Source organism: Podarcis bocagei (genome assembly GCF_964188305.1).
Source record: "Podarcis bocagei genome assembly, chromosome: 10".
NCBI classification, from domain to species: Eukaryota; Metazoa; Chordata; class Lepidosauria; order Squamata; family Lacertidae; genus Podarcis; species Podarcis bocagei.
This window is the reverse complement of record NC_138135.1, coordinates 77,426,839-77,439,407: the sequence shown is the minus strand read 5'-3', so window position 1 is coordinate 77,439,407 and position 12,569 is coordinate 77,426,839. Positions and strand designations below refer to the sequence as shown.

The following is a 12,569-nucleotide window of genomic DNA, read 5'->3' as shown; positions in this document are numbered from 1 at the left end:
GCTATATTGTCTGGTCTTAAGGTGCATATTCCTGAATCTCCTAGATACACAGATCCCACACTGGTGTTACAAAATCACAGAATTGTAGAGTTGGAAGGGACCCCAAGGATTATCTAGTGCAACCCCCTGCAATGCAGGAATCTCAGCTAAAGTATCCGTGGCAAGTATCAGTTGAGCCTTTATCTTACTTAGAAGCTCAACTCCAAGTGGAGAACACAACAGTGAAGCCATGCTCTGACGAGGTGCCTTGAATTCTCCTCTATACACAGACACATGTAATTGTAAAGGTTATACAGACCATGCTATCTGGAACTGAAATCCAGACCACAAAAGGGGAAAGGATACAGCTTGGCTTTATTTGATAATGCAGTAACTACAAGTGCATATTCCACAAGGTCTTGGTACAATAACTTTGCCATCCAGGCTCCATGACAATAAATGTGCCCACGAGGCTCCAGCAACAACAGGGCATCATTGCTAAACAACAGTGTCTCACTGTGTACTCTGGACATTTCAGGTGAAGGGTATGGCCAGCCCTTCTGACCTTAGATGGAAGCAAGACCTTTTGACGGGCCCAGGGTGAGGCTTCGTTGATGGAACAGGCAGACCTAATGAGTGTGTGCTGGAACGTGCATGAGGAAGTGAAGCTACGACAGTACGTTCTGTGAGCCCTTCATGGTTGTGTCCATGGCCCCCTGCTAATGTTACCGGTTGTCACGTTCTGTATAATTTGTCTCCTGGCATCACCTCTGCTGCTGCAGGTGTTCATCCCCACGCAAACTCTGAACTGTTGACTTCTTGCCACATGGTGTACGTAAACAGCTTTTGCTGGGCAATGCGCTCCTTTCCCACCAGATCCCTGTCTTCTGTGAAGAGCTTGGCCTTCAGCTCCCAGGCCCTGTATTTAGGCCTCAGCTGATCCCACAGACAAGGATTCATGGGGGAACGCAAGAGCTTAAAGCAGTTGGTCTGAGATGCTGGTTTGGGGTTCAGGTGTGACATGCCAGTCTCTCGGGGTCCACAGCCTGCTCTTCGCCAGATGAGGGTCTTGTTTCACCTGGGAGAGGTGAGCAGCCTGCTCAATACTGTCTTCATAGTTGAGTGAGATAAACTAACATTTTTTTCAACCTCTGGCTATCCTCTGCTCAGAAAAAAGTTCTGATAGTTGACCATCCTCAAACCGTTTTAAATGTTTCCCAGGTAACAAACAAACAAAACTTTCGTATTGAGAGCCTCAGAGTTTGTTTTGTCAAAGACATTGGTTCAAACAATCCAAAACTGTTCTCAGAATTAGAATCTTGGATAACTGAGGGAACTTCCATTCAACTCTGAAGAGAAAAATTCTTTCCCAGTAGGTTTCTCTGCAGCCTGTTTTGCCTGGAGGGGTTTTGGGGTGCCCAGCAGACATACTAAAGCTGGGTATGGATGGACTGCACATCTGCTAAACATCCAAAAGGGGGCAATGTTTAGCTGAAACAGAATGTCATTTGTCCTAATGTTCTCAGGATTTCAGCAGATATGACAAACTTTGTTTTCCTTGGAGAACAGCTTGTGGTGGGCAGTTCAAATTTAGTTCTGTCATCTTTGCATTGGGGAGGGGGGGCTACAAATCTTTTTGCCATCCCAAGGGTGTCTGAAAGCATATAATGCAGCAGCCTTGATGATACTGTGCTGATCTCAGCCTGGTACCCGGTGTTTGGATGGGAGGCCACTTGAGAACCCAAATGTATTTATGTCTTCTTCAGTGGAGGTTTTGGAGCAGAGGTTGGCTGACAATCTGTCTTGGATGCTTTAGTTTAGAGGTTGGCAACCTAAGGCCCATAGGCCGGAAGCCCAAGGCCCAGGAGGGTTGCTTAACTAGCCCATGAGCTGCCCCCGAACTGAGCCGCCCACTCGGTGAGTCCCGAGTGCTGCGCAGTGTGCTGCCCAGTGCAGGGACTCTCTTCCGCGGCTCCGGAAATCACTTCTGCGCAGGACGCGATTTCTGGCGTCGCACTGCGCCGGCCCGGCCCATGGAGGATCTCCGTGGGAGTGATCCATCCCGTGCCCGGCAAGCCTTTCCGACCCCTCTTTAGTTGAAGTTGCTGCATTTTGGGGTGTGGGGACTAGGAGGCCCTCAGGATCCCTTCCAACTCTAAGATTCTATGATTCTATTTGCAGAACAGAGACGTGATGATTAAGCTGATATTTTTCAAACATAGTATTATATCGTCAATGAAAACAAGAGTTTGAGATGGAGTTGGTTTATTTTCTGCATGTTAGCTATCCCAAGTCCCCACTCCATGTTCTGCACTAAGCTGGTGTTCTGTGTATATCATCAGCCTGTGGTGTTCACAAAATGTCACTCTGTTTGCAAATAACGATATTGGTATAGTCATGCAGTACTTAAAACTGGCATTTAAGGATTGTCAGCAGAACAGACTTCTAATGTGCATGCTGGAAGTCTAATCACACAATGTTGGATTCCACCCTAATTTTTCCTCATGTAATTTATTTTAAGAGTGACCAGATTTAATGAAGTATTTACAATTACCATAAAGATATAAAGAAAATGCATAATTGTTGGCAGTCACGGAACTTCCTATGTTCCCACTGAGATGATTGCTACTTGCCAGATGTAGGAACAGAATTGAGACCTAAGTAGATTACCAGCTTTCTCAAGAATAATTATTAAGAAAGTAGAGAACCCACAAGAAATAGAAAATAGGATTGTTCAAAAAGATAGAAGGAACAATATAAAGACTGGCTCATGATAACTTGACCTGGAGTTACTTCAGTTACTTTAAAAGCACAACTTCCTATTCCTCTGGAACACAGAGATGTTTGAAAAGTTCCTGTGTTTAATGGATGGGTATTTGGTGACTCTCGCAGTGATCTGTATTTCTTTCCTGTGTGAATTTTCAGTATCCCTGTCGACACACCTCTGCTTCTGTTATGCAACTGCTCTTTGTTAAACAGTTATAAGTTATTTCAAACTTCTGAGGTACCCAACTTGGCATAAAATACTAGAGGGATGCTGCTGCTTGTGAAATATGAGTGGGCAGTGTCTGGGAACAAGGGCTGGGCATCTGACTGGGTAAAATCAATGTAGCTTTCTACTGGATGTCTTGATTCCTTGATTCCTCAGCTTTTCAAGCACCTGCCTGATAAAATTATGCCTTGAAACAGGCTCTCTTGTTAAAAGCCACAACTCCTGTGTGTTTGGATTGCACACACACAGTGTCCTGTTTAACAGAATTGCACAGTGTAATCTCTTTTGTGTGAACAAAGGGATGTTCTGGGCTTGTAAACAATGACAGACTTTTCCAGTATATGTAAAGCTGCATATAATTAAATTGAGCATGTTCCGGTTTGGGTGTGTGGTTATTAATAGTGTTTATTTCTTCCATGCAATAATTCCTCCATACCCTTCAATACAATATTTAGGTCTTTCAGGGGGATTCCACTCTGTATTTTTTGGCTGGAAGTACCTGATGCCACCCTGGGCTCCTCTGTGAGGAATGTATAACAAACAAACATATAAATAATGCTGCTAAAAGCAAGATGGATTTAGCTCTGTAAGTTGCCTCAATAAGAGGCTATTTAAGAACAGGCCATGCACTCTGGCCACCTCTGTGGGGAAAAGCAAAGTATGTGTAATAAATACCAAGAAGTAAGTAAAAGCTTGACTTTAAAACTGATTAGAAACCATTTTGACCTTAATAAATAAGTCTTCTGTAGATGGAGAATAATGCCTGTAGCATCTAACACAATCAGGTGGCGCCTGTGATATCTTCAGCAGCCCCAGTCTTCACACCCCTCAGATTAGCAGGCTGCCTTGGTAGGGAAAGGATAGAAGAAGGAACTGTGTTCTGCGTACTCCCAAGGAATGTTTGCTCCTGGAGGCGCATCTCCTTGAGTGCTAACCTTTCTGCTTACAAGACATAACTATTTTTTTTTCTTTTTTAATGAGTTGATGATAGGAGGAGAGTCTAATGCTGTTTTCCATATCTTGATTTTGCTTCTTGATTTTTAACACGCTCCAGAATGCCATTGGCAAAGTTTTCATGTCAAATGTTTATGGTTCTTAGTCTCAAAGCAAATTAGTGCACCTGCTTTCCTTTTCCAGATTTATCCATTGTAATGATGATTCTCCTGACCCCAATTTGCAATATGAGGTAAGCGAAAACTATTTTTCTAGACTGTTGTGTGTGTTCTTACACAGAGAGCTTAATAAGACAGCTTAATAGTTGCTTTGAAACTTACCAGAGTTTGTTTTGAACCAGGATTCCTGCATCAAATGTAATACTAAGCCTGAAATACTTAGTAAAAATGACACTAAACTCTGCTGAGTTTATCCACATAGCCCTAAACCATGTTTTAGTTATGCAAACATGAGCAAAAGCTTTACCTCCATGTTAGCATTTCCCTCTTTGTTTAAAAGAAAGCAATGTACCTAGGGCTCTATTAATCAGATTAACACTGAGGACAGTGCAAATTTCTTGGTGTTTACCTCAAATGAATTCTCTCTGTTTAAGTAATTGACTCTTGTTGCTTTGGCAGAGTTTGAACTTTTTATAAAGGGTTTGTGGGGGGGGGGTTTGGCAGATGTTTGTTCCTAGAGCGGGTCAAGGAGGGAGTGCAGAAAGGCCTCTTGCAAAAATGCTCGTTTATGTTGGCCTTGCTATTCATCAGAAAAGCAGCTGCTGGGAACAATTGGGGTGTCACCTTTGGGCCTTGTTTGTGAACTTTTGGCGTTATCTGGCTGGCTGTTATTGAACACTGAATGCTGAATTAGATGGACCTTTGGCTGCAAGTCAAATCTTACCTTCTTAATGGAGGCCAAAGAAAGATTTGCATATTAGTTAAGTGATTCTCACAGATAAAGAAATGTGACAAAAATCTCACTTGAGCAGCATTTCAACTACTTGGCTTGTTTGCAGAGATAATTGTGCATACACAGACAGTCTTCTTTCTTCCAGTGACTATAAATTTCTTAATTACTGCTGATGTTGAGAGTGTGTTTTTTTGCTAATTGATAGTTATCAAGATTTTTTCATGATTTTGTTTTTCTGCTATAGCTTGTACTCCGAAAATGGTGTGAATTGATTCCTGGGGCAGAATTCAGATGCTTTGTGAAGGAAAACAAGCTTATAGGTGAGGTAGTGAGTTATGGCTCTTCTCTGCTGTTTTTAAGACGCACATTTACATGTTTTCACTGTGGGTGTCGTGCCTTTTTTATACAAGAATATATGGTTTGATCTGGCTACAATTCCTATTTTGTTGGTTGTTGCTGCTCCTAATTGATCATAGTGAGAGTCACTTGATACATGAGCTGCTTTTCAATAGACGTTGTATTGCAGGTAGTTCACAACAAAGTATTACAATGAAACAAGCAAAGATACAAATCAACAATACAGTTGTACCTTGGTTGATGAATGCCTTACGAGTCTTAACGTTTTGGCTCCCAAACGCCACAAACCCAGAAGTGAGTGTTCTGGTTTGCAAACGTTCTTTGGAACCCGAATGTCCAATGCAGCTTACGCAGCTTCCAATTGGCTCCTGCAGCCAATCGGAAGCCGTGCCTTGGTTTCCAAACATTTTGGAAGTTGAACGGACTTCTGGAACTGATTATGTTCAACTTACAAGGTATCACTGTACATCAGTTTCCGCAATATCAAATAATGGTATATGATGCTAGTAGAAGATGGTTGTTTTAGTCCTGCATTATCTGAGCCATGTGAATATGAGTTATGTATGTTTTTGTGTCTATTATTAGTGAGTAAAAGACAGAGAGTACTACCTTGTCAAGAATGTTCATAGAATTGTAGAGTTGGAAGGGACCACAAGCACCACCTGGTCGACCCTAGGGTAGGCCGTGCAGGAATCTTGAACCCACGACCCCTGAGATTAAGAGTCTCCTGCTCTACTGACTGAGCTGTCCACTTCGAGACATTCTGGTAGACTGACTCTAGTTCAGCTTTGCAGTTCAGGCTGTCTAGGATAAATAACAGTAATTTCCAGGTGACTCATGCAGCTGCTGTCCCAAAGAACTGAATGTTGTCTCTCTGCAACAGGTGTAGCTCTTCATTTCATTTAAATGATTTCCTGGACTGGTTTAGAGCAAGTGCAGCACCCCAATATTTCTCAAGTAAAGAGAGATTGTGTACATCAGGGATGGGGAGCCTGTGGCCCTCCAAATGTTGGGCCACCAGTTCCCATGGGCCCCTGCTAGCATGGGCAGTGGTCAGTAGTTATAGGAGCCACAGTCCAACAACAACTCTTGGTTTGCGGGGAGTACAGGTTCCCCTTTCCTTGGCAACTGGCGAAAGTAAGGGGGAAACAACTGGGCCAGACAGCTAGCCACTCCCTCCAGGGCAGTACTGGGCTTAGTTTATGCAAGTCCTTGGTCCCATCAGTGTCTCTGCATCCCAACCAAGCCCATGCAGCTGTTGTTAGGCTTGAAATGAGCTCCTTGGAGAAAAGTGGGACACAAATAATTCTGCATTAGCACCACCAATGAACACAACAAACCTGTTGTTTAGTTCAGTGCATTTGAACTGTGGAGATTTCTGCTGGGTGGACTTTCACAGGTAGCGTCCCAGAAGGAGATTTTGTCTGCCAAGGATTAGGACTAGCTCAGTTTATTTCACTACTTTGCTGGACTGCTGTTCAGGGGGTCAAGTTATATAGCATAACAATTGCCTCTGCTTTGGTACCACTATCTTATTAAAATATTTTCTGTTTTTGTAAAATAGTTTTGAAATCATGCTGGAATCCAAGTAACTCTGAGGAAGTCACAGTACAAAATACACAATCATTTTATTTTATTTTAGCAGTAGTTCCAAATGCCATATTTTATTGCTTCATAAAAAAATATTATTTAAGAAAACCAGCTAACATGGTTGATTGCATCCCATGGAATTTGTTTTCAAAAGGTCTGTCAGAGGCCTTTCTGAATGATTATGTTAGCACAGAGAATGACCAAGCAGCGAGTATTCTTTTGTTTTTTGTCTGTGAAAGAAACATCACAGCAAGCGTATTTCAGACAGCTTTGCTTTCTAGTTGAATCATACATTAGCTATGGATGACTGATGTAATTCTCCTGACAGGTATATCTCAGCGAGACTACACTCAGTACTACGAGCACATCTCAAAACAAAAAGAAGAGATCTGTAGACTTACACAAGAGTTTTTCAAGAAACACATCCAGTATAAGTTTTTTGATGAAGACTGTAAGTATTCTTTGAGCTAACATTAGAAAGGAACTGATGCTTTTTTGGAGCTAAAAAGTTTTATTTAAAGCTAGGAACACCTGTGGAGTGGAAGCAGAATTCTACGTGCACCCAGAGGTATCTTTTAAAGTTCCACCTGCAGCCATTTACATAGCTGAAGTTGCTTTTTATTCAAATTTGGTTTGCTTCTTTTGCCATGTGAGAAGTTTCCCAAGAAGCTCTATAGACTTTGTTTGTTTCACATGCACATCTTTTCCCATGTGCTCATGCAGTTTGTCAGAGTGAAATTTATAGCCCTAGATTATTTTATTCGGTTTTTATGAGGTAAAGTTGTCTAGCCTGGTAGATGAAGGGAACGCAGTGGATGTAGCCTACCTTGATTTCAGCAAGGCATTTGACAAGGTGCCCCATGATATTCTTGTAAAGAAGCTGGTAAAATGCGGTCTTGACTATGCTACCACTCAGTGGATTTGTAACTGGCTGACTGACCGAACCCAAAGGGTGCTCATCAATGGTTCCTCTTCATCCTGGAGAAGAGTGACTAGTGGGGTGCCACAGGGTTCTGTCTTGGGCCCGGTCTTATTCAACATCTTTATCAACGACTTGGATGATGGACTCAAGGGCATCCTGATCAAATTTGCAGATGACACCAAACTGGGAGGGGTGGCTAACACCCCAGAGGACAGGATCACACTTCAAAACGACCTTGACAGATTAGAGAACTGGGCCAAAACAAACAAGATGAATTTTAACAGGGAGAAATGTAAAGTATTGCACTTGGGCAAAAAAAATGAGAGGCACAAATACAAGATGGGGGACTCCTGGCTTGAGAGCAGTACATGTGAAAAGGATCTAGGAGTCTTGGTTGACCACAAACTTGACATGAGCCAACAGTGTGACGCGGCAGCTAAAAAAGCCAATGCAATTCTGGGCTGCATCAATAGGAGTATAGCATCTAGATCAAGGGAAGTAATAGTGCCACTGTATTCTGCTCTGGTCAGACCTCACCAGGAGTACTGTGTCCAGTTCTGGGCACCACAGTTCAAGAAGGACACTGACAAACTGGAACGTGTCCAGAGGAGGGCAACCAAAATGGTCAAAGGCCTGGAAACGATGCCTTATGAGGAACGGCTAAGGGAGCTGGGCATGTTTAGCCTGGAGACGAGGAGGTTAAGGGGTGATATGATAGCCATGTTCAAATATATAAAAGGATGTCACATAGAGGAGGGAGAAAGGTTGTTTTCTGCTACTCCAGAGAAGCGGACACGGAGCAATGGATCCAAACTACAAGAAAGAAGATTCCACCTAAACATTAGGAAGAACTTCCTGACAGTAAGAGCTGTTCGACAGTGGAATTTGCTGCCAAGGAGTGTGGTGGAGTCTCCTACTTTGGAGGTCTTTAAGCAGAGGCTTGACAACCATATGTCAGGAGTGCTCTGATGGTGTTTCCTGCTTGGCACGGGGTTGGACTCGATGGCCCTTGTGGTCTCTTCCAACTCTGTGATTCTATGATTCTAAGGACAAAAGTGTTTCCGTCTTTCTTGAATGGAGATGTCTCATTTGTTCTTCAGCTGTAATGAATGCTATTTCATTAAATCCAAACTAAGGTTGAAAAATTGATACTCTTCACTAAAAAAAAGTAGTGATATTTTAATCACTTAATTTGGAATTGATTTTTGAATTTAGAAAACTATACAAGCGGAACCCTGTGATGTAGGAGAATGTGTGTACAGAAATGCTAATTTTAACCATACTTTGGTGCAAAACAAGCCTCTCAAGGCAGCACACATGTCATAAAGGTAAAGGGACTCCTGACCGTTCGGTCCAGTTGCGAATGACTCTGGGGTTGCAGCGCTCATCTCACTTTAAAGGCTGAGGGAGCCGGGGTTTGTCCGCCTCCACAGACAGTTTTTCCAGGTCATGTGGCCATCATGACTAAACAGCTTCTGGAGAATCATAGAATCACAGAGTTGGAAGAGACCACAAGGGCCATTGAGTCCAACCCCCTGCCAAGCAGGAAACACCATCAGAGGACTCCTGACATATGGTTGTCAAGCCTCTGCTTAAAGACCTCCAAAGTAGGAGACTCCACCACACTCCTTGGCAGCAAATTCCACTGTCGAACAGCTCTTACTGTCAGGAAGTTCTTCCTAATGTTTAGGTGGAATCTTCTTTCTTGTAGTTTGGATCCATTGCTCCGTGTCCGCTTCTCTGGAGCAGCAGAAAACAACCTTTCTCCCTCCTCTATGGGACATCCTTTTATATATTTGAACATGGCTATCATATCACCCCTTAACCTCCTCTTCTCCAGGCTAAACATGCCCAGCTCCCTTAGCCATTCCTCATAAGGCATCGTTTCCAGGCCTTTGACCATTTTGGTTACCCTCCTCTGGACACGTTCCAGTTTGTCAGTGTCCTTCTTGAACTGTGGTGCCCAGAACTGGACACAGTACTCCAGGTGAGGTCTGAACAGAGCAGAATACAGTGGCACTATTACTTCCCTTGATCTAGATGCTATACTCCTATTGATGCAGCCCAGAATTGCATTGGCTTTTTTAGCTGCCGCGTCACACTGTTGGCTCATGTCAAGTTTGTGGTCAACCAAGACTCCTAGATCCTTTTCACATGTACTGCTCTCAAGACAGGTGTCACCTATCTTGTATTTGTGCCTCTCATTTTGTGCCCAAGTGCAATACTTTACATTTCTCCCTGTTAAAATTCAACTTGTTTGTTTTGGCCCAGTTCTCTAATCTGTCAAGGTCGTTTTGAAGTGTGATCCTGTCCTCTGGGGTGTTAGCCACCCCTCCCAGTTTGGTGTCATCTGCAAATTTTATCAGGATGCCCTTGAGTCCATCATCCAGAACAGTGCACGGAAACGCCATTTACCTTCCCACCGGAGCGGTACCTATTTATCTACTTGCACTTTGTGCTTTTGAACTCCTAGGTTGGCAGGAGCAGGGACTCACCTCGTTGCAGGGATTTGAACCGCCGACCTTCTGATCGGCAAGTCCTAGGCTCTTTGGTTTAACCCACAGCGCCACCCGCGTCCCTACACATGTCATGGGTATCTGTAAAATACATAAATCCATTTTAAGCAACCATACTATAAAAATACAGGGAAAATAAACCACACTCAATCCAGCGTGGTTTGTGGGTTGGTTAAGTTGAGGGAGGCTGTTCTACATAGTAGTGTTTGCAACAAGTAATAATCTTTCAATCGCTAAAGCTGTGGGATATGACGAGAATTACATTCCAATATGTCTAAACAGGAGGTTCTAAGAGAGCCTCTGGCTGCCTTGACTGACCTTTAAAACATCCAGAGTTATTGAACTAGGCAAGCACAACAGTTTACAAAGAGTTGTAATTTCATGGGCTACGCAAGAGAGCGTGGTCTGACTTCAGTCACTTAGACCTTTTCAGATATCCAAAAAATTGACTACACGACTCCCTGTTTTGGGAACAAAATTCCGTGATAATGCTTCAGAGGAAATACTTGGAGGGTGAAGAATGGTCAATGCCCTGAAGCCGTTTCCTGTGCTGAGCTACCCTGCTTTGACAAAGGAAGCCCTTTACTTATGTAGCAAATGTGTCAGTAACCAGATGATCAGAAGTTCACATGGGCTGCTACTGCAGAGAAATTTAAGCCTTCCCAAATCCAGCTGAGCACAGTGTATTTGAGCACTTACAGCCTAAGCCCATTTAACTCCCACTGATTTCAATGGGTTTTACTCAACTGAGAGTTGGCGTAGTGTTGCAGCCTTAAGAGTTATGCAGACTCTACTGGGAAGTCCCATTTGAGTTATTTCCCTTAAACCTCCGTAACTAATAAGAATCTTATCACCCATAAATCTGCCTAAAACTTTCCAGGCTCATCTGAATCCTTTTTCAGGTGTTCTGTTCTTGATCAAAGCAAACACTTACGGCAGGCGAGGAGGGTTGGTCCTGGGGATGAGTGCACTAGCTCTGCCCCATGTTGGCCTTCCAGCTGCTTTCCCACTTCTAGAAGCCAAAGACCTGAAGCTTGTCAAAGCTCCCCAAACATTTTTTGAACCCTGGAAAACCAGGCTTTTAAACTGCCTAGGGAGCCTCCATGAAACTCGCCTTCCATGATGATGAGGAATGAAGTGAATGTTCCCCTCCCACTGCCTTCTCTCATTTACCTTGACCTGGAATGCAATGTCTGAAGACCCCTTAAACCAGTGTCTTTCACCACATCTTTTGGTAGTGAATATCATCATTTAATTTATGTGCTAGTTAAGTGGAAAGTACTGAATCTCCTGCCAATCAACTTAATTGCTGATTGTTTCCCCCTCGAGTGTTAATAAGAGATTGAAAAATACTTTTCTCTCCACTCACACAAAGTCTTTTCAGTTTTTTTCAACCCCTGTCATGTCCCCCTTTGGTCATTTGTCTCTCTCTCTTCATAATTAAAAAGCCCAACACCCTTCTGCTCTTCCTTATAGGGAACGTGTTCCTGCTTCTCGATCACTTTGCTTGCCTGTTTCTGTACCCTTTTCGGTTCTGTAATATTTGGTTTCGCCATGGAGTGACTAGAACTGTCTATGCTTACTTAGTAATTCAATTACAGATAGGTAGCCGTGTTGGTCTGCCATAGTCAAAATAAAAAAATTCCTTCCAGTAGCACCTTAAAGACCAACTAAGTTAGTTCTTGGTATGAGCTTTCGTGTGCATGCACACTTCTTCAGATACACTGAAACAGAAGTTGCCAGATCCTTCTATATAGTGAGAAGGTCCTTCTGAGTAATACCCCTCCCCACCTTCTTACTATATAGAAGGATCTGGCAACTTCTGTTTCAGTGTATCTGAAGAAGTGTGCATGCACACGAAAGCTCATACCAAGAACTAACTTAGTTGGTCTTTAAGGTGCTACTGGAAGGAATTTTTTTATTTTTAGTAATTCAAATACAGTCACACCATGGATCTAAACAAAAAGTCATGCCACATGGTGATGACCACTAGCCTAGTTAGATGAGTTCAAGCAGAAATTTCATCGCTGATGGCAGACCTATCTCTTTCATGAACCGATCAGCCATGACAGCCTTATCTACCCAATTATTGGTGTGCATCATTTCCTCAGAGCAGCTCTCAAATGAGCAGCAACTAAGTACAGAAATTCAAAAAACATAAGAATACTTGCAAATTACCTTATTAATAAGTAAATAAACATAATAAACTAGCAATTCATGCTACTTTGAATATAACAACACCAGTAAACTGGCTTAATCCAGCAGTTTAGAAGAGGTAGTAGGTATGGCCACACTCTTCCACGTGCATTCTCATGGGCACATACAGGCATGCGGCCCCCTCGCTCCATGGCTCTTCTGTGCAAATCAG

General features: G+C 42.9%; 1 protein-coding gene across 4 annotated transcripts in view; it reads left to right on the top strand.

The window, feature by feature from the left end:
* Window positions 1–12,569, top strand: part of CDC123 (cell division cycle 123) — a 72,403-nt gene that overhangs the window by 40,719 nt on the left and 19,115 nt on the right. For 3 of the 4 annotated variants that reach the window (XM_081210768.1, XM_081210765.1, XM_081210766.1), the window contains 3 exons: window positions 4,109–4,157; window positions 5,061–5,136; window positions 7,092–7,214. In XM_081210768.1, the coding sequence (XP_081066894.1) occupies window positions 4,109–4,157; window positions 5,061–5,136; window positions 7,092–7,214 (248 nt within the window). The remainder of the gene's footprint in view (window positions 1–4,108; window positions 4,158–5,060; window positions 5,137–7,091; window positions 7,215–12,569) is intronic. The other variant, XM_081210767.1, reaches the window with a different exon arrangement.